We start from the raw sequence: 22,930 nt of genomic DNA, 5'->3' as shown, positions 1-22,930 counted from the left end.
TGGATATTGGACAGTAGTTATGTGGATCACTTGTACTACCCTTCTTGTAGATAGGTGTGACCTATGCTTTTTTCTAAGAATTGGGCACAGTTTTTTGTTTGAGGAGTCTATGATAGATTATAGATAGAAGAGGGACTAATTCTGTGGCAATTTCAGTACAGAATCTGATAGGGATTCCATCGTGCCCTGAAGCTTTCTTAAGTTTTAATGATTTCAGCAGTTTTGCAACACCAATGACACTATTACTTATTTCACTCATATTTGACACTATTACTTATTTCACTCATATTTTCAGTGATAAAAGGATTAAATTGTGGCAATTCTCCTTAGCTTTCCTTAGTAAAGCTTTTGATTTGCTACCCTCCTGTCTCATTCGTTAAGGGCTGGATACTAACTTCAGTACCATTAACACCCTTTACATATGACCAGAATTTCTTTGGGTTCTCTGAGGATCATTTGGCAATATTCTGCTATGTTAGCCACTGAAGGTAACACATGTTGCTCTCTTGACAGTCAAATACATTTCATTCAGCACCTCTCTATCTATAGTCCTATGCCTATTTTACACCAACACTGAAGTGCAAAAGAATCTGGTATAGGCATGCATACTCAAATACAGAGATATGTAAACAGGCAGAATATGACGCTGCAGTCGGGAATGCCTATATAAAACATCAAGTGTCTGACACAGTTGTTAGATCTGTTACTGCTGCTACAATGGCAGGTTATCAAGATATAAGTGAGTTTGAACGTGGTATTATAGTTGGCGCACGAGCTATGGGACACAGCATCTCCGAGGTAGTGATGAAGTGGGGATTTTCCCACATGACCATTTCATGAGTGTATATGAATATCAGGAATCCGGTAAAACATCAAATCTCTGACATCAATGCAGCCAGAAAAAGATCCTATAAGAATGGGACCAACAGTGACTGAAGAGAATTGTTCAACGTGAAAAACGTGCAACCGTTCCACAAATTGCTGCAGATTTCAATGCTGGGCCATCAAAAAGTGTCATCATGTGGACCATTCAACAAAACACCATCAATATGGGATTTCAGAGCTGAAGGTCCACTTGTGTACCCTTGATGATCGCACAACACAAAGTTTTATGCTTCACCTGGGCCCATCAACACCCATATTGGACTGTTGATGACTGGAAATATGTTGCTTGGTCGGACGTGTTTCATTTCAAATTGTATCAAGTGGATGAACGTGTATGGGTATGGAGACAACCTCACGATTCCATGGACCCAGCATGTCAGCAGGGAACTGTTCAAGCTGGTGGAGGCTCTGTAATGGTGTGGGATGTGTGCAGCTGGAGTGATATGGAATACCTGGTATGTCTAGATGCAACTCTGACAGTTGACACATACATAAGCATCCTGTCTGATCACCTGCATCCATTCATGTCCATTGTGCATTCTGACAGACCTGGGAAATTCCAGCAGGACAATGCAACATCCCACATGTCCAGAGTTGCTACCGAGTGGCTCCAAAAACGCTCTTCTGAGTTTAAACATTTCGTCTGGCTACCAAACCCCCCAGACATGAATATTATTGAGAATATCTGGGATGCCTTACTATGTGCTGTTCAGAAGAAATCTCCACCCCCTCTTACTCTTACTTATGAACAGCCCTGCAGTATTCATGGTGTCAGTTCCCTCCAACACTATTTCAGACATTATTTGAGTCCATTCCACATTGTGTTGTGGCACTTCTGTGTGCTCACAGGAGCCCTGTGCAATATGAGGTAGGTGTACCAGTTTCTTTGGCTCTTCAGTGTATTATGCAGTAATCTCTGTTTCTTTAGAAGTTACCATGGAGGTTCCCTCCCATTGTGAACTGTTATACTGGATACATATCTATCCAGTGCATGGTGAACTATTTTTTTAATCCTGAGCCATAGCTCACCTACATGCTTCTGCCCCATGCTGTAAGTTTCAAGTTCCACGTCTAGATATGACACTACTGATTTTTTATCTAGTACTTCACTGAAAACACACACACACACACACACACACACACACACACACACACACACACACACACACTTATTTTACTTGTTCTTTGTAACTTTGGTAATTATTGTTGCCACAACTGTGTGTTGGCCACTGGTAACAATTTCAGTGTGGATGTGCACAAAGAGGTCAGGTCTACTTGTTTCCATTAAATCCAATATACTTCCATCATGAGTGGGGGTTCCTAACTATCTGTTCTAGGTACTTTTTAGCGAAGGTATTTAGTAATGTTTCACAGAACATCTTAACACACTCACGACTAGCAAAACTGTATTTTCCTCAAGTAACTGTTAGATGATTAAAGTCTCCACCAGTGATTAAAGTATGACTGGGGAACTTACGTATGAGTAAACTGAAGTTTTCTATAAAGTTTTCGGTTACATCAGGAGTTGAGTCTGGTGGGCAATAGAAGGATCCAGTTATCATTTTATGCCCACCCCTGATACTGAATCTTGCCCAAAGAGTCTCACATGCAGCTTCCATTTCTATCTCAGTGGATCTGGGTTTCTTGTATACAATGACAAATACACCACCTCCATTTCCCATTAGCCTTTCCTTTCAGTATAAACTCAAATTTTCTCCAAAAATCTTCCTGTTATCAATTTCGGGCTTCAATAAGCTTTCTTTCATTATAGGATTTACGTAACACAGTGTGTGAAAGTATGAATGAACACTACATAGGTCCTGTACCAGATCCTTTCTGGATGAGACATACCTTCTATGTTAACAGAGGTGACTGTATAGTGTACTGTGATTCAAAAAAGGGTGGATGGGTATTCTGGTGTTTCTTTCTGGCGTGAGAACTTGGACTGGCACAATGCCATTACCAAGGGATCATCCAATGGCTGATGAATTGTTGGCTCACAATGTTCAGGTACACCCTTTCTGCATGGACATTTACACCCAGTTATGATCCTAGAGTCTAGGAAAGCTTGCTGGGAATGTTACAGGAATTAACTGGATTGCCTAAAATGGTGGCAGTAGAGTTGCATTAATCCAAAATTGACAACATCTGGAAGGAAATGACAGCAATGAAACTTAGCGCCTGGATATAAATAAACTTGTATCATGCAGAAACATCTGAACAGAATGAGGGCAGAAGCAATCTGGTCGAAAATCAGTCTTGTGGGATTGGCTACATCAATTCTAAAACTATCAAATGCAAGTATGACAAAGACTAAACTATGAAACATGCACTCCAAAGCTCAGCAAGTAATTCCATGGCTAGGGTTGTTACGATAGTAAGTATTAACACTTCTGTTTTGATATCCATGGTATCACTACCACACCAAGCATTCACAATGAAATAGTATTGTAAGAAATATCGGAATATCAGTATCACAAGTATTGATCACTACGGAAGAAAATAATATTTCAGCACTAATTAATGAGAATAAAAATTTATTCAGAATCTGTGTATTTATCAAGATTGTGAAGTAAAAGGCACATAAGATAAAAATTATTTATTTTAGTCTATAGTCACACTTGCTTGTTGCCCAGGTAGGTTTGTGAACGGAAGCTCAATATATGACAGACCTACTTGGAAAACCAGCTTGATGACTGCGCACAATGGGATGGTCTGATGGTGACACTTGGTACCAAAACTGATAACCTGTACGCAGAATAAGTGTGTGACTGTAAATGAAAACAAATAATTTTTTTTATTGGATTGATAGTTGTTCCACCAACACTGTGTTGGGAGTATATAAACACTACATGCTGTGTACAGTTCATAATCAACTCATTAGATTTCAGCAACATATAACAGTAATGTTAAGCGTGTATCCACTATCTTGAAAATTGGTTTGTGTTTTCAAATCTAGGTAAAGGAAAGCGTTAAGTACCTAATAAGAGTTTAATTTTGTAAGAAGATGTGTATTAGACATGCAAGAATCTGTCCTCCTGTGAGGTACTAAGGACTGGGAACCCTCTTTGTATGTGCAGCAGCTCACAAATATCCCTTCTCAACTGGCAATCATACTGCAATTCAGCTCCAGGGAAGTCCCAGCAATTCAAAATTCTTGTACGCTGAGGTACAAGACAGAGCCAGGACTGAGCAGAAGTGCATCTGTTTTGTTCAGTCTGTCTGATGAGTGTTTGCATCAATTATGTGTGCCACAAGCTATTGTTTACTTCTCAAGATCTCAAATATCTACAATTTTAAAGTGAGGAAATAGAAAGTCCAGGATCGAAGAACAACAGTATTATGAGGATAGATTGCTACTCACCGTACAGAGTGGATGTTGAGATGCAGGCAGGCACAACAAAAACATTGCTGTTCATTTTAGCTTTTAGCCAAAAGGCCTTCTTCTGAAGTAGAAAACAACACACACATATTTGTATGAGTATAACTCACACACAGGCCCAGTTCTAGGAGGTGGAGGCAAACCGGGCTATCAGCCCCAGATGGCAGTTTCAGGGGGTGCCAAATTCATATTCTTGAAGAAAAACCCTTGTTTTGCAAAGCGCCCAGCATCAAGTGCACATTGGTCTATTGATTATTCATATGATATTGAGATGCATCTCAGTTGGTTTCTAAACATTTTTGAACACATCCTAAGTTGCTTTCTGAATGAACCATAAGTTGATTTTTGAGGGCGTGCATGGTGTACATATTGTCTCTACCATGGGACTCCCCAATGCTTCTAGAAATAAAATTTAAAAAAAAAAAATTCACGCAGACAAAAGGGGACAGAGCTATAATAGCTGAGCTGAGTAAAGCTGAACGGGTGAATGCCACTTGCTGTTTGTCTTTGTGGTTGATTGAGTATGCAAAATCCATAGATTCAGACAACCAGAGTGGAAATAAATGACTACCAGGAATAACAGGTAAGAAAGATTATATATTATCTCCTCAGTGTATTCAAGAAAATGAAATTCTGACAGAAAATTTTTGCTAGATCACTACACTACCGAGGACCAGTTGTACAGCCCCTGGTTAACAGCTGCTTTAAGTTCTATTCTTGGAACAGCACACATAATAATGCCTAACCGGAGAATAAATGCAGGATGACTAAACTGGTGGTTCTGGCAGTGTTAGTGAAGATAAGCACGTAATAAATTTAGTTAATGGCAGGAATAGTTACAGAATTAGTAATCACAAAATCAATTGTTAGAACAAGGAAGGAGAAGAAATGGAGACATCACACAAATTATATGGATGAATATGATAATTCCAATTTTATATAAGAAAATTGTACTGCTACCTATTGATCTCATGCTTGAGAAACTGGAGTGTATGAATGAAATGTCTACATCTACATTTATACTCCACAAGCCACCCAATGGTGTGTGGCGGAGGGCACTTTACGTGCCACTGTCATTACCTCCCTTTCCTGTTCCAGTCGCGTATGGTTCGTGGGAAGAACGAGTGACAGAAAGCCTCCATGCGCGCTCAAATCTCTCTAATTTTACATTCGTGATCTCCTCAGGAGGTATACGTAGGGGGAAGCAATATATTCGATACCTCATCCAGAAACGCACCCTCTCGAAACCTGGACAGCAAGCTACACCACGATGCAGAGTGCCTCTCTGAAAATATTTCCTAACATAAAACTTTTTGCTTGTAGTAGGTCTAATAGGCATTTGATATTGGTACTTTGTGAATTATATTCTGGCATTTTATCTGTGTAAATGAGATAGATAAAAATGATCATGTGTGCCAAAACAGTCTCAGTTGTTTGGCATGTGTTACAAGTGCTGCGATAATAGAAAAGCCTATTTTATTTTATCTATCAGACAGTGACAAATCAGATCAAGAAGCCACACCAGTCTTGGATACTATTTGTTTTAGCAGCTTTTTCAGTATTAGACAACAGCATTTTGATTTTTCATGTAGAAAAACGTTTGACGAACTTTGATGAGGTAATAGATTCTCTTGCAGAAAGGAAAGTTGTAGCAAGATTAGAGAGAAAAAAAATGCTGGAACCTGTGGATTGAAGAAGTGTGTACCATCTTGCTTATCTCATCTTTACTGTTTTAGTGTTTCCTATATTTAATTTTGTATCACATGAAAGAGAAAGTTATTAGCTAATAGGCAATAAAGAGTGCAGATTTTCTGAAGATTTCTTATTCTCTCATTTACAAATAATCCCACCTAGTATTAATTGTGAGTTTTTTTAAGGCGGGTAGAATGTCAAACCGGCCGACTGGGAGCAACAGAGGACAACAGAACATTTTAACTTCCACTGTGCTGAATATAGGTTTGATGGCTTCTATTACAAAATATAAACATTTGAATTCCACAGAGCAACATACAGTGACATGCAATAGAAGAATGCTGTTTGAAGAGGTGTGGTACTGCACTTTGGCACACTTAAGACCAAATGCACACTATTCTGAAGACTGCAAGAGCTTACAAGTGCGAGAATTACCTCATAATCAGCTTAACGGCTCATGCATCCAAGTTGCTGACATGAATAATATACAGAAAAATGGAAAAGAAAATTGAGGATGTGTTGGATGATGATCAGTTTAGCTTTAGGAAAGGTCAAGGCACCAGAGAAGCAAATCTGATGTTGTGGTCGATAACTGATGCAATACTAAAGAAAAATAGAGACACGTTCATAGGATCTGTCAATCTGAAAAAAGCGTTTGACAGTGAAAAAGGGTACTGTGTAATGGGACAGTGAAATTCTGAGAAAAATAGGGGTAACCTACCGGGAGGGACATGTAATATACAATATGGACATGAGCCAAGAGGGAATAATAAGAATGGACGATCAAGAATGAAATGCTCGGATTAAAAAATATGTAAGACAGGGATGTCTTTTGCCCCTACTGTTCAATCTGTACACTGAAGAAGCAGTGATGGAAATAAGAGAAGATTCAGGAATGGGATTAAAATTCAAGGTGAAAAGTTACCAATGATATGATTTGCTGATGAAATTGCGATTCTGAGTGAAATTGAAGAAGAATTACACGATCTGCTGATGAGTACAGAATATGGATTGAGAGTAAATAAAAGAAAGACAAAAGTCATGAGAAATAGCAGAACTGAGAAGAGCAAGAAACTTAACATCAGGATTGGTGGTCATGAAGTAGATGAAGTTAAGAAATTCTGCTACCTAGGCAGCAAAATAACCAATGATGAATGGAACAAGGAGGACATCAAAAGCAGACTAGCACTGGAAAAAAGGGCATTTCAGGCCAAGAGAAGTCCACTAGTAGACGTTAATTTAGGAAAAGAATTTCTGAGGATTTACGTTTGGAGCACAGCATTGTATGGTAGTGAAACATGGACTGTGGGAAAACCAGAACAGAAGACATTCAAAGCAATTGATATGTGGTGCAACAGGTGAATGTTGAAAGTTAGGTGGACTGATAAAGGAAGGCATGAGGAGGTTCTGTGTAGAATCGGAGAGGAAAGGAATATGTGGAAAACAGTGACAATGAGAAGGGACAGGGTGACAGAATATCTGTTAAGACATCAGGAAATGACTTCCATAGTACTAGAGGGAGCTGTAGAGGGCAAAAATTGTAGATGAAGACAGAGATTGGAATAAATCCAGCAAATAATTGAAGATGTAGGTTGCAAGTGCTACACTGGGATGAAGAGTTTCGCACAGGAGAGGAATTCATGGCAGGCCACATCAAACCAGTCAGAAGACTGACTCAAGAAAAAAAGACCAAATAACATGTTTTACATTCCCTCAAACATGTACATCCTATATATCATATGCATGTTGTGTGAATGTATGCATGTTACCTACTTCAGAATATGGCCTTCTGGCTGAAAGCTACAAGTATAGCGGTTTTTTTGTTGGGCCTATCTGTGACTCATCATCTCCTCTATATGTTGGAAAGGCTGCATATTTAATTATAATTTATGTAATGCCATCAAGAATACATGACAGCATATTTACTTGTACATCGTCCACTTAAGTGTTAATACTACTCACTACTATTTATTGTTTGGCTTCACTGGATACTACCATTCTTCATACAAGAAGAGCATTTGCGGTTTGCAGCTTCATTCCCAGCTTTCAATTATGAAGCACAAAGGCTCCTGGCAGTATCAAATCTACATGATTGAAAACAATAACTGTCTATAGAGCTGCAGCAACACTGAGATGTTACCATACAGACATATACGAAATTGCATTATTTGATAGGTTGTGACATACGCATGAAGCAGCCACAGTATGCTCACATGGACTGTAGTACTTTTAAGATGCATGTCTAAGGTATAATTTTTTGCACGGACTCTTAATGGAACCACAGCCAGTTTTCAGCATTAGAGCTAGATCATTATGAGTCATCCAGCAAAATATGTTCTGTTTGCAATATTATTCAGATATTTTCACATGCCACTCTGTTTCAAAAATTTTTGAATTTTATTAGTGTAAAATGCACTTCTAATAAAAGTGCATTTTACACTAATAAAATTCAGAAATTTTTGAAACAGAATGGCATGTGAAAATATATGAATAATATTACAAACAGAACATATTTTGTTAGGTGACACATAATACTCTAGCTCTAATGTTCTTTATCCGACTGAGAAATCGTTTTGAGATGCTTAGCAGAGGAATCAAAGAGTATGACATTGAGGCTCAGTGGAGTGCAGTGAAAATGACCTATACACAGACTGCTGAAGAAATTCTTGGAACAACGAACCACAGCAGACAAGACTGGATCTCTGACGATTCTTGAGATGCAATACAACAGAGGAGGAAGGCAAAACTCCAGCTAAATTGTGCACAGACAAGGGAAGTAAAAGAGGAAATCCAACAGGAACTCTGCATATTAAATCGGATGGTGAAGAGGGTTTCAGAGAAGATGAGAGTACTCTCACCAATAATCTCACAGCTAAGGTGAAAGCAGCAACTAACAGAGGCAATAACAAGACATTATATAACATCACAAGGAAATGGCCACACAAGAAATTTGGGGGTGATATGCCAACCAAGTAAGGAAAACCACTCACAAATCGAGAAGACCAAATGCAGCAATGGAAACGACATTTTGAGAATGTTCTGAACCACGAAACTACAGACAGTGTAATTCAACTGAATGTGGATGGGGAAGGACTCCCACAAGATATGCCAATTAGCTTATAACTGCCATCCAAAGAAGAAATTGCTAAAGCAGTCCAACAAATAAATAATGGAAAAGCTCCAGACCTGGAGAACATCAGTCCAGAGTTACTTAAAGTAGATCCCTCTATAACAGCAGAAATTTTACATCCACTCCTGACAGTCATATGAATGAATGAAAAAGTACCAAATGATTGGAACAGAGGCTCGCTCATAAAGCTCCCCAAGAAATCCGACCTATCTGTTTGTGATAATTGGACAGGCATCATCCTGCTGTCAATCCCAAGCAAGACCCTCTCATGAATAATGCTAAATAGGACAAAAGCATATGTAGACAAGAAAATAAGAAGAGAACAAGCAGGTTTCAGGAAAGGTGGCTCTTGCATTGACCAGATAAACACTTTGAGAATAAAAGTTGAACATTCATATGAATACCAGTAACCACTTTGTGTGCTGTTTGTAGACACTGAAAAGGCATTTGACAGTATAATTAGAACAAAAATATGGAGCTCACTGCAAACTTTTAGAATTCCCAAGAAAATAATTGCTCATCGAGCACATGTATGAAAACAACACATGCCAGGTTCAACATCAAGGTCTGCTTTCAGCAGTGAAAAGAGGAGCTAAGCAAGGTTGCAGGCTCTCACCAATACTTTTTAACATAGAACTCAATCTTGTAATGGCGCAAGCAATGGATAAAGTGAGAGGAATAAAATGGACCAATGGTACACATCTAGAAGACCTAGATTTTGCAGATGACTTTACCTTGTGTCCCACAGCCTCAACAACATGAAGAGAAACTAGAAGATCTGAAATCTGCGGCGAAGAAAGTTGGTTTGAAAATTAATGCCCAAAAAACAAAAGACATGTGGGGAAATGATAACAAGACCACAGAGCTTTAGCTTGGGAGTCAGATAATCGAAAGGGTGGATACGTTTTGCTACCCAGGAAGCATGATTACACCAAATGGTCGTACAACAGATGACATTAACAGCTGCTTCAACAAAGCCAAAGTTGCTTTTGCAGCTCTTCGCTCTATCTGGGTATCGAAGGAAATAACGTTGAGGACCGAATTGCGGATATTTGAAAGTAATGTAAAATTTGTGCTTGTATATGGATGTGAAACCTGGAAAGTGACAAAGCAGCTAATCCATAAACTGCAGTTATTCAGCAACATACGTTTGGGGAACATCCTGGGAAAACGGTGGCCAAATATCATCTCTAACGAAACACTCTGGGAAAGAACTAGCTAGAAGCCAATTGAGCTACAAATAAGAAGCAGGAAGTAAAGATGGTTTGGACATACACTTGTAAGACCAAATGAGCACATTGCAAAGGAAGCACCTTATTGGATCCCGCAGGGATGACAGAGACAAAGCAGGCCCAAAATGAAGTGGAGACGATCAGTTGAAGGAATGAAAAAGTATAGGAATAGGGTGGGAAGAAGTGAAAATACTAGCAGAAGACAGAACAAGATGGCAATCCATCATTGCAGCCCTATGTTCCACATAAGGAGTTAAAGGAATTAATAATATAAATAAATAATAAAAATGCACTTCTAAGTATTTCGTAAAATTCCAAGGTAATGAGAAGGCTACCTATCACTTATCTGCAAGAACCCTAGCTTTTAGAACTGTTAACTCCTTCCTCAGGAGAGAAAAAGAATAGTTTAGGAAATGGAGCATATCACTCGGTTGCCAGGATGAACAGGATCCACTTATTGTGAGGGCAACAGGATGCAAAGACGAAGGGGTGGGAGGGGGTGGGGTTAGAGAGAGTAGGAGGCTGAAGACTGTACCATAACCTGGTGTGATCTGGAACTACCAGGGTGAAATCGAACACTATGTCCAGTCCAAAAAATCATCTTTACTCTGGGATGATACCTTGTTGATACTAATGGAAACCGATTTTCAGTCAGCAGAGATATCTGCCCCCTGTACTTCGGCTCGTCAGTTGTTTAATTTCACTGTTATTTTTCATCAACCCGCGATCTTTTTTTTTTTTTTAAAAAAAATTGCAACGAAAATTAAAAAAAAATCAATTATCCACCGTGCAGCTATTTATCTTCGCAGAAGTAACATTATCGGCCGTAGAATAGTTTCTCATGCCGAACTGCCTTGTTCCGATTCCTCCTCTCCTCCCTTCCCAAACCAATAAACCATCACTCCGGGAGCTGGCCGGTTGCTCACTGGCTCAGCATGAGCCATCGCGCGCGAGCAGATCGATCAACAGGCCTGCTGTATACCATGCTCGACCAGTCTCATACACTATTTATTGATTACCATGTATGCAAACATACCATAATTTTCATATTCTTTTATTCTAAATAATACCTTTGGTGTAAAAAAATGCTTAAATATACACAAAAAAGTAACCAATATTTCGCGACACTGTCAGTATCGACATTTATTTGGATGGTGCATGAGTTCATAGTGTTTTGCCATAAGTTTAATGAACAAGTAGCAGATAAACATAACAGAGACTTAATTCATCAATAATATAGTCTCCTTCACTATTTACAACAGTCTGCTAACGCTTGGGTAACTTCGATTCCGCGACGGTAGCAATTTCGAGGTTTTGATGCGAAGAACTCGTCGAGCCATGTTCGGAGCGCATTTTCGTCTGGAAGAGAGTGCCTTGAAAGTTGTTCCATAGAGATCGGAAAAGATGAAAGAGGTCAAGATCTCGTGAATAAGGTGGGTGTGGAGTGACTTCCCACCTCAGCTTCTGGACAGGGTTTTTTGTCAGTTTAACGTAATGCTGGCGTGCGTTATCGTGGAGTAGCTTCACTGAACGCAGTCTTTCTGGTCATTGACCGTGGATTACGTCTGCAAAACGTCTCAGATGTTGACAATAAATGTCAGCAGTGATGATTACACATGGGGGAAGCAATTCATAGATTACCACACCGCCGCTGTTCCACCAGATGCATAACACTATCTTTCGTGGATGCAGGCAAGTCTTTGTAGGGGCAGTTGCTGCTTTACTGGGCTCAACAATTTCTCTGTTTTCCTTAGCGTAAAGACACAATTTCTCGTCACCAGTAACGATTATGGATAACAATGGTTAGCGTTGTTCACCAGGCAATTGATGTCGAACAACCAGAGAAGCACACATGGCCACCCGCTGATTTTTATGATCTTTGCTTAGACCATACTCATAAACCTGATTTTTGAACTTTTCCCATTGCGTGCAAAAATCGCACGATGGTGGAATGATCACAGTCCATCACATTTGTCGGGTCTCGATTACAATGACGTGGATCATTGTGGATTGATGCGTTTAAACGATCTTCAGCAAACTTGGACGGTCCTCCTGAACGTGGAGAGTTACATATGTCAGAAAGATCCTCCTTAAAACGAGCAAACCATTTTCTTGCCGTACTCTGTCCGATGGCATTATCCCCATACACGGCGCAAATGTTTCTGGCTGCCTCTGCTGCTGTCGCCCTTCTGCTGAACTCAAACAGAAGAATATGTCGGAAATGTTCCGATTTCTCCACTTGGCACTCCATTTTCTAGCGTCCACAGCCCCAGGGTTGGGTTGGGTTGCTTTGGGGGAAGAGACCAGACAGCGAGGTCATCGGTCTCATCGGATTAGGAAAGGAAGGCGGCCGTGCGCTTTGAAAGGAACCATCCCAGCATTTGCCTGGAGCGATTTAGGGAAATCACGGAAAACCTAAATCAGGATGGCCAGACGCGGGATTGAACCGTCGTCCTCCCGAATGCGAGTCCAGTGTGCTACCACTGCGCCACCTCGCTCGGTCTCCACAGCCCCACTCAGTATCTCCAAATGACAAAATGACACTATGTAAATTCAAATAGCAATAGCAAACTACAAATAAAAAACGAAATCTATAAATAAACCTATAGCAACCGCAATACCAACATGCAAAAAAGACCACGACGAAATTATGCACCAATCTGATACAGTTTGAGGTACTGATACAAATTTAGCTATTGATTTTGATACCAGATATTGTACCTAATCTGGAATTGTATTGCTCCTGTCTATGATAATTAAATGAAACAATTTTAGGCAATGCAGAATGCATTGAATGCTGCAAATTATTGGTAAAAACTATCATAACATCCTTTTTGTGTTTGACTGTAGTATGTAACTGTGTGCAAGGAGGCTGCATTACGAGAATAATAGTAAGTTTGAAAATTGAAGAACGCAGAGATGCAGGGCGCAGAGCAAGCCTGCCTACCTGCAGGAAGGGCCCGTAGAGGCGGACCTCGTGGCTGCAGTCTCGCCGGTCCCACGACCAATGGTCATCGCAGCCGTGGCGCAGTGGCGGCTCGCCCATGCCCCCAGAGGGCGCCGCTTATTCCGCATTGGACCTCCTGCAACGCCAGTTTGTGCTCTGACTCTCCAAGCTCTACAGGAATCAGCTGCAGTCAGTCATCAGGAAAGACGGTCACACATGCTTAGTCACCTATTGGCTCTGTGCTGATGACCAACACTTGTACGTCACCAATATCCTATCCTTCCAGTTCTGGTATCACATTATTTATTTATTTATCGTATGGCAATACAGACACATAAGAAACAAACAGACAAATCACTAATATAACAAACGTTAATAATTGCAAACCATCATTACTAATATAACAAAGTTTACGGATTACAAACAAACATCAAGTCTATTAATATAATATACGAGGTGCGGCTAGAAAAAAACCGGACCGATGCTGGAAAAAACATTTATTTACAATTATTTACAATTTCATGTTATCTCCTTCAATGTACTCTCCTCCTCGGTCTCTACACCGCTCCATACGAATTTTCCACTGTTCATAGCAATGCTGCAGATCATTTTCGGTAAGTCCATACACTACTTCCGTCGCTTTTTCTTTTACTGCTTCAACAGTCTCAAATCTAGTTCCTTTCAAAGCTGACTTGACTTTAGGGAAAAGAAAAAAGTCACAGGGGGCCAAATCAGGTGAGTAGGGTGGATGATCTAAGATGGAAATGTTGTGTTTTGCCAAAAACGTCTTCACTGACAACGCACTGTGAGCTGGGGCATTGTCTTGGTGAAGGATCCATGACTTTTTTCTCCACAAGTCGTTCCGTTTTCTCCGTACTCGCTCACGTAGGGTAGCCAGGACGCTAATGTAGTAATGCTGATTCACTGTTTGTCCCTCTGGTACCCAATCAATGTGCACAACTCCTTTGATGTCAAAAAAAAAAAACAATCATCATTGCCTTGAATTTCGATTTTGACATTCGTGCTTTTTTTTTGTCGTGGAGAACCAGAAGTTTTCCAATGCATCGATTGGCGTTTAGTTTCGGGATCGTAAGTAAAAAACCACGATTCATCGCAAGTAATAACATTTTGTAAGAAGGTGGGATCACTTTCAATGTTTTCCAGGATGTCAGAACAAATCATTCTTCGGCGTTCCTTCTGTTCAATTGTGAGACACTTTGGAACCATTTTTGAACACACTTTGTTCATGTTGAAACTTTCATGAAGAATCTGCCTAACACTTTCCTTGTCAACTCCTGTAAACTCAGACACTGCTCTGATTGTTAAACGGCGATCTTGTCGAACAAGTTTACCGATTTTTTCAATGTTTGCGTCAGTTTTTGCTGACAATGGTCTGCCAGTGCGAGTGTCATCACTGGTGTCTTCGCGGCCATCTTTAAATCGTTTAAACCACTCAAACACTTGTGTTCGCGATAAACAATCATCGCCGTACACTTGTTGTAACATTACAAACGTTTCACTTGCAGATTTTCCTAGTTTGAAACAAAATTTGATGTTAACACGCTGTTCTTTCTGTACACTCAACATTTTCCGACGCACTACTTAAAACAGACGCCACGGGCAGACTGAGTGCAGGAGGCAGATGAAACTCGAGCAGTAGGCGGAGCGAGAGTCACGTGACAGGCCACGCGACTTTCAGCCTTATTGCATTCGTTTTATTGTTTCACCAGTACTAGTCCGGTTTTTTTCTAGCCACACCTCGTATAGACTGGAGTTGCGAGCAGGAAGTCGTCGGGGCTCCCATTATAGGCTCTTCTGGAACACTCTTCAACAATGTGGCTGATGGTCTGACTTTCTCCGCAGTCACACTGAGGGGATGGTATCTTACCCCATTTATACAGGGAGTAAGCACATCTGCCACGGCGAGTTCTAATCCTATTTAGAGTGGATCACGTTTTGCGTGGTAGGTCAAAATCAGGTGACTTTTGTGTGATGCAAGGCATGTTATGGTTTTGCCTTGCGTTCCATTTTTCAGACCATGCATTTGTGATACTGAAACCTTCTTGTACACAGGTCCTTGCTGTTCTTGTTGGCGGGTTCCTAGATCGAAGCCTATTAGTGTTTGCAGCCTCAATGTCTTGGTGGATTGGCAGGCTTCGATTTCCCATGATGTTTTTGTATTCACGTACAAGGGCGTCAGTACGTCGCAGGTGTGGCGGCGGGATGTGGCTTAACATTGGGAGCCATTGCGTTGGAGTGGGTTTAATTATCCACCGTTTTCGAAGCCCTTTGCGATGTGTCCTTGTCAAAGCACATCTTTTATTAAATGGGGTTACTCTTTCTTTCCAATTATTTTGAAGTGTTTGTCCACTCGCTGTCATGATCACAGTTAGGTATCTGTCAAAAAGGATACAACACTGAGAGGTCAGCTGACCACCCTCACCCCCTCCCCAACGCTCCTCAGAAAAAAATTATGATCATTGAAAAGTAAATTCACATCCTGCCTCATTCCATAGCCAGACATATAAATTTGAAGACTGACCATTTCGCGATTTTTCTAAATCGTGTTATGACCCAGTCTCAAACTCAGTGAATATCAGAAATATGCATGTGTATCTAAAAATTGTCTGTCTGAGAGCTAAGTATTAACCCCATATAAACTTTCTCTATCAGTGAAGTACCAGGGCAGCTACTCACAGAGGTCCAGTGTCGGCTGTATTTATCGTACGGCAGCGAAACTTTGTAGATATGCTAATGCGTTAGTGAGGAGCCGATTTACATTGGAAAAAAGTTCGTTCCAATTATGGCCACCAGGGGCAATTCTGGCGTTGTGCACTGTTTGTATGAAGGTATGACATTCATGCTGTCGTTTGACAAGCCATAATGGTTAATAATAAAATCACCATTATGCCTTTCTAACTTGTTTGACCTTTTCTGCCAATGCCCCATTCCTAAGCCATTGAATACAGAAACATTTCTATACGTCTTTCTTGCATTCACAGCGCCAGATCTGCACATGGTGACCAAACTGGAACTAATTTTTTTTTTCCAGCATAAATCGGTTCTGCATTAACACATTAGCATATCAATCAAGTTTCGCTGCTATACGATAATTACAGCCCACACTGGACCTATGTGGGTAGTTGCATTTTAATTATAACCACCCAGTACATTGCTAGTATTTGATACCTATTATAAATAAGGTGGTTAAATGTCCCAGTTTCTGCAGAATCATCCCACAGTCGTAGCTGTAATCTCACACTGGACTAATTAAGAAAAACATCCTACAAAACTGTGGCCGAATGGTTCTAGGCACTTCAGTCCGGAACCGCGCTGCTGCTGCGGTCACAGGTTGGAATCCTGCCTCGGGCATGGCTGTGTGTGATGTTCTCAGGTTAGTTAGGTTTAAGTAGTTCTAAGTCTAGGGGACTGATGACCTCAGACGTTAAGTCCCATAGTGCTTAGAGCCATTTTTTAATCCTACAAAACGCCTAATGTGTCCTTTAACGGTTAAATTCCTAGTCTATGACACCAGTCCTACCTATTTACGTATGCCGGATGAGGTACACGTCAACTTCATAACGCACCTACATGTATGAGTGAATGCAATAAGACTATTCGTCAAAGTCAGAATGCACCAGCAGTAGCAACTGTTTTGGCTTTCAATTAGTGCATGTGGTGACATGGCATTGTCAACTTGTATTTGTCTGCTTCGCGCAGTTGCGCTACAACAGTTCTTTAGTTTATTTAGCAGTGCCGCCAGAAAGAGACTGTGATTCGCAGAGGACTTGCAAAAGGAGTTTCCTTTTTCAAAAAAAATGTTCAACTTTTATGAAGTACGATGCAACAATGTAAGGAATATTTTCCGTTGCTCATAGCAGCAAATATGAAAGGTAAAGCCATTTAACGTCTTAAAAGCATAAAACAGCATGACCGTCACAGCTACATTGTCATTATTGTTCACTTACTTCCATTAAGAAGAATATGACGATGAAAAAGCATAGCTTGCAAAAAGAAATGGTTTGTGGGCTTCCATATGGTACCGGTAAGCTACAATAAGAGCTAAGGGGGCAGGGTCCCTGTTGCCACAGGGGGGCGGGCGCCCTTGGTGGCTATTGTAATGAATGTGATTATGCCGTATTCTTAGGATAATTTTATGCTTGTTTTACATGAGTGACTTTTCTGGTCAAAATCGACTACTTGTTGTGGGTGCGCGTTGTATGTTTGCAGGGAAATCAGCAGCCAACCACGTCATGACAGGGACAGTGATGCCAGTGATCAGAAGTTAGCCTATTCTCGCCTAACTCACTCCTATTATAGTGACGAATTTTGTGCTTTTGTATCCCCTTAATCTTTATTTTGTTGAAATGACACTAAGTGGTTCAAGAGACATTTTCAAGTATGAGAAATCTATGACGTATGCAGGATGGTCGGAAATTCCCGTCACAGACTTCTAGGACTTGTAGAGGGGAGTGAGTACATCGTATTTTGAGTAGGAACCTACATCCAACGAGACTGCAGAGCATCAAAGTTATAGGCGCGGGCGTCTGTAAATGTACGTATACACGGCGCGATTCCGTGATGATGTTACAGACTTTCTAGGATGATGGAGAACGATAAATGTATTAATCTGAAGTAAGGATCCCTGTACCCGAAACGAACGCGTCGAAAGTTATAAACGAAAACCGTTCTGATATCTCTGACAGTTGAATACATGTACCGGTAGTTGTGTTGCGAAGAGTGTGGGGCTGCTAACTTTCGGTGATGATAGTGTGGACAAAAACGAGAAAAAATGTCAAATAAACGTGGGCTCTAAATTCCATACCTGAGGAGCTATGACCATTCGTTCATCTTCGTTAATGTGAAACCATCCCCTCTACTGAGCAAGTGTTCATAGCTGCTAAGGTACGCACTTTAGAGAACACGTTTATTGGACATTTTTTCTTGTTTTTGTCCACACTACCACACTGAAAGTTACCAGCCCTACACTCGTCCCAACACAAGAACCGGTATATGTATTCAACTGTCAGAGGTATCAGAACAGTTTTCGTTTATGGATCTTTACTTCAAATTAATACGTTTATCGTTCTCCATCATCCTAGAAAGTCTGTGGCATCATCACAGAATCACCCCGTGTATAAGTACATTTACAGACGCCCGCGCCTATAACTTTGACGCTCTGTAGTCTCGATGGATGACGTTTCTGGACATGGGTTCCTATTCAAAATACGATGTACTCACTCCCCTCTATAAGTCCTAGAAGTCTGTAACGGGAATTTCCGACCACCCTGTATATGCAGACTGAAGCGATGAATGAGTCCTAGAAGTCTGTAACGGGAATTTCCGACCACCCTGTATATGCAGACTGAAGCGATGAATGAGTCCTAGAAGCCTGTAACGGGAATTTCCGACCACCCTGTATATGCAGACTGAAGCGATGAATGAGTCCTAGAAGTCTGTAACGGGAATTTCCGACCACCCTGTATATGCAGACTGAAGCGATGAATGACCGAGGCCAGGATTCGAACCCAGGTCTCCCGCTTGCTTGGCAGATGTACTAACCACTACACGACCCTGACACAGTGGCTTTTTACAACTGCTCGGACTACCCTAGCTCGCCTCCCACGACAATAAAATTTCCATTGATGCCTTAGCTCACTGTTCAAGTTTAGGGGGAATACCATGGGGGCTGAGGCATGAATGGGATTTTGGATTGAGGAGAAAGGTATGCTAGGGTAGTCTGTGCAGTTGTGCAAAGCCACTGTGCCAGGGTAGTGTAGTGGTTGGTGCGTCTCCAAAGTGAGCAGACCTGGTTTAGAATCCTGGCAGTAGTACAGATGTTATTTTATGGATAGCTTTGTTTTCATGACATGATGTATCATTTATCTGTACATTTAATAGATGTTTCAAACCATAAGGACATGAAAATATTTCCAATGCTAATGAGGTATTTGCATCCCACAACCAGAATTAACATCAAAATATTAGATCTTTTGAATTATATATGGTACTTTAATGGGAATTCTTGAAAATCACAACCTTAAAGTGAAAGTGATTGAAATTTGTACAGACAATGCCGTTACAAATTTTGGCAGAGTTCAACAAGCAGGACAATGTAACTTCAAGAGAGCTTAGCGAGAGAAATAGATGGAGTTGGAGGTGCAGCAAATATTGCATTAATCGCAGTTTATTTAAGCAGCTGATATGTTACCATTAGATGTTGAACATTTATTCGTACTTTTATAAATGCAAACGGCGTGTAGAAGCTATCAAAAATTTTTGAGGAGAAATAGAGGTACAATACAAAAGAATGTTGGGATATAGCAAAACAAGAAAACCTGGCACTTTTGCCTGTAGCTGAAAAAGTATTGGAGGTCTATTCGCCATTGAAATCTTACTTTTTATCGCAAGTAAGATGTCTTGTTGAGCTACAGGCATTCTTCTCTAATGAATGTCGGCGATGGAGTTAAAAGATGGTTCAAATGGCTCTGAGTACTCTGGGACTTAACTTCTGAGGTCATCAGTCCCCTAGACTTAGGAGTACTTAAACCTAACTAACCTAAAGACATCACACACATCCATATCCGAGGCAGGATTCGAACCTGCGTCCGTAGCAGCAGCGCGGTTCCTGACTGAAGCGCCTAGAACCGCTCGGCCACTGCGGCCGGCGGCGATGTAGTTAAAATTCACACATATTCAGGAGGCTATAATTAATGTTTACTTGAAAATGATGGAAGAAGTTTCCCTTTTGTTTGTGGCTTTAAACGTCAAGTACATAAACAGCTTGGAAAATGATTATATGCTTCTGAGTAGCTGAAATGTGTTTAAAAAACTCTGAGGAGACTGGGCAAATCGGTATTTATGGAGCGCATAGGTATTGTTTGTTCACAAAGTCCTGAACCAGGGCTCCCTTGTTCTGCATCAGCAGAAGTCGGTCGACAGCGGTCCCATCATATATATTTTCGACGTCCAGTGGGATCGTATTCGTCCCACAAACTGATTGTCCGCATCGTAGTTAAGACTACAGCCGACCGCTGTAGTTCATCCATTGCAGCCTCTTGTGAGTCTTGAACTGAACCATTTGCTATTACTAGTTGAAATTTATTACAGAATTAATCTTTCTCCTCGCTCATTCCTCGTCCGAAGCCCATATTCCCCCGTAACCTTTTCTTCTACTCCTTCTATACAACTGAATTCCAGTGTCCCATGACTATTAGATTTTCATCTCCCTGTACGTACTGTATTACCATTTCAATATCCTCACATACTTTCTCTGTCTCTTCATCTTCAGCTTGCGATGTCGGCATTTATACCTGAACCATCGTTGTTAGTGTTGGTTTGCTGTCGATTCTGATAAGAACAACACTGTCATTGAACTGTTTATAGTAACACACTCTCTGCCCCACTTTTGTATTCATAACGAGTCCAACGCCTGTTATACCATTTCCTGCTACTGTTGCTATTACCCTCTACTCATCTGACCAGAAATCCTTGTCTGCTTTCCATTTCACTTGACTGACCCCTACTATATCTATATTGAGCCTTTGCATTTCCCTTTTCAGATTCTCTAGCTTCCCTACCACGTTTAAGCTTCTACTTGCAGAACGTCATCTTTCGTTGGTTATTCAATCTTTTTCTCATGGGCACCTCCTACCTCCCTCTTGGCAGTCCACTCCCAGAGATCCGAATGGAGACTATTCCGGAATCTTTTGCCAATGGAGAGAGCATCATAACACTTTTTCAATTACAGGCCACATATCCAGTGGATACATGTTATGTGTATTTAACGCAGTGGTTTCCATTGCCTTTTGCATCCCCATGCCGTCAATCATTACTGATTGTTGTGCCTTTAGGGGCAGTTTCCCGCCCCAAGGACAACAGAGTGCCCTGAACCTCTGTCCGCTCATTTGCTCTCTTTGACGAAGCCGTTAGCAGAATGTGGATGGCTTCTTATGCCGGAAGACTTCGGTCGCCAGAGCTAATTATTATTCAAAAAATAAACGGTCGCGGGTTTCGAACCCGTGACCGAGGAAAAGGCACTATGCCTAGACCATTTACGGGATAACTGAAGAGATACACAGGAAAAATATTCAAATACTGCAAAATGAACATGGAAACGTTTCAGTACATCCTTACAGCTATTCAGCACTCAATTACAAACCAGCCAAATTTCAGGGAAACAATACAACGTCTGATTTTAACATTGAAGCAAGTTGTACATATATTTAATGGTCTCAAAAGAATAAAAAAACGTACAATGATATTTTTATAATAACATCCTTGAATTATATTACAAAATTACTTACGAAATCTGTGAAACAATTTAGAGCCCGTTGTTGTATTTACGTATATTGCACATAGAATAGATAAAACGTTTCGTTTATGAAACTGTACTGTTGTCTGCGAAATTTGACAAGCAGATGGGCGTAGTCTGTTCTTGTTGACAATGTTCTCTATATCCATAGTCGATAGTGAGGTACACAACACAACCTGACACAAACAGCAACAAGCGCTCGTTTGCACCGACTACGTCCGACCAGTCCCATTTCACTGGGGTTCGCCCGTGAGTGCGCAGTGTACGGCTGACTTGGTCGCGTAGTCTATCGATTCCCGGTACTGCCAGGGATCTTTCCTTGGGGGTTGGTAGGAATGGGGCCCACTCAACTTCCTGATGCCAATTGGGGAGGTACTTGGCCGAGTAGTGGCGGCTCCAGGTCACAAACTGACAACGGCCGGACGACGTGACATCATTATGACGTGTTCAAACTGTATCGAAGACGACAGACTTTTCTGATCGTTTCAGATGCTAAGCCGCGGTAGCCATTCTTGCAGACGAATTACAGGAGCGCCTCATTATATCTTCAATTGCTATATTCATTGCAATATTGGAAGCTACAAATGTCTTTTCTTTCTTTGAAAGTGTGGACCTGCCAACATTGCGAAAATTGACCTCACATTACGAACTGTAGTCGATATCTTTGGAAAACTTCAAGCAATATCATCGTCCACCAGTCGGCTAAACACTTCTCTACAATGAGAAGAGGTTCTGTGTTCAAATATAATAAAAATCTGATTTTTGTTTCTTTACGTGAAAAAAGTCACCAAGTAGCAGCGTGGTACCGAGTCCACATTAAAGTCGACGCAAGTAGGGAATTGCCTTCAGAAAAGATTCAGCTGACATCATTTTTTCAAGTAGTTTCATATCTTCATCCCGTTTTACTTGAAAGTCAACATTTATATACTTCTTCAGTCCAGTTTCATCATCATCATTTGGCGGCTGCAATCGAAGTATTGTGCAAAATTTAAAATGTGTAGGAAGTAAATGTCAGATGAGTAACTGGTTGACAATTCCTTAATTTTAACAACTGAATCATTTCTCCCCGTCCTAGGGGAGCGTACAGAGTGGCCCAGCGGCGGCAGATGTTCCCAGCGAGATTTCAGTTCGTGTAGAGCCCGCACAGGACGCGGCAGCCAATGCACAGTGACCAGTTTTCGCGTCGGGTGAGTTCATTCCTTTGTTAGCAAGGGGAGGCTGACAGCATTTGCCCCGTTTCGGCCGGTCGGCGATGAAGAATCGAGGCCCACCTGCTATAGACTTTTTCAAACGATTGTTCGGTAAAGAAAAATCATATTTTTGAATTACTTGTAATTTTATACGTCAG

General features: G+C 40.9%; 1 protein-coding gene across 1 annotated transcript in view; it reads right to left on the bottom strand.

Annotated features, from left to right (window-relative positions):
- Window positions 1–22,930, bottom strand: part of LOC126484341 (SPRY domain-containing SOCS box protein 3) — an 86,391-nt gene that overhangs the window by 23,686 nt on the left and 39,775 nt on the right. Inside the window, exon 2 of the mRNA XM_050107793.1 lies at window positions 13,269–13,404. Coding sequence (XP_049963750.1) covers window positions 13,269–13,367 — 99 coding nt within the window. The 5' untranslated portion in view covers window positions 13,368–13,404. The remainder of the gene's footprint in view (window positions 1–13,268; window positions 13,405–22,930) is intronic.

The sequence above is a fragment of the Schistocerca serialis genome, chromosome 6 (assembly GCF_023864345.2).
Source record: "Schistocerca serialis cubense isolate TAMUIC-IGC-003099 chromosome 6, iqSchSeri2.2, whole genome shotgun sequence".
NCBI lineage: Eukaryota > Metazoa > Arthropoda > Insecta > Orthoptera > Acrididae > Schistocerca > Schistocerca serialis.
This window is presented reverse-complemented; position numbering and strand designations above follow the sequence as displayed.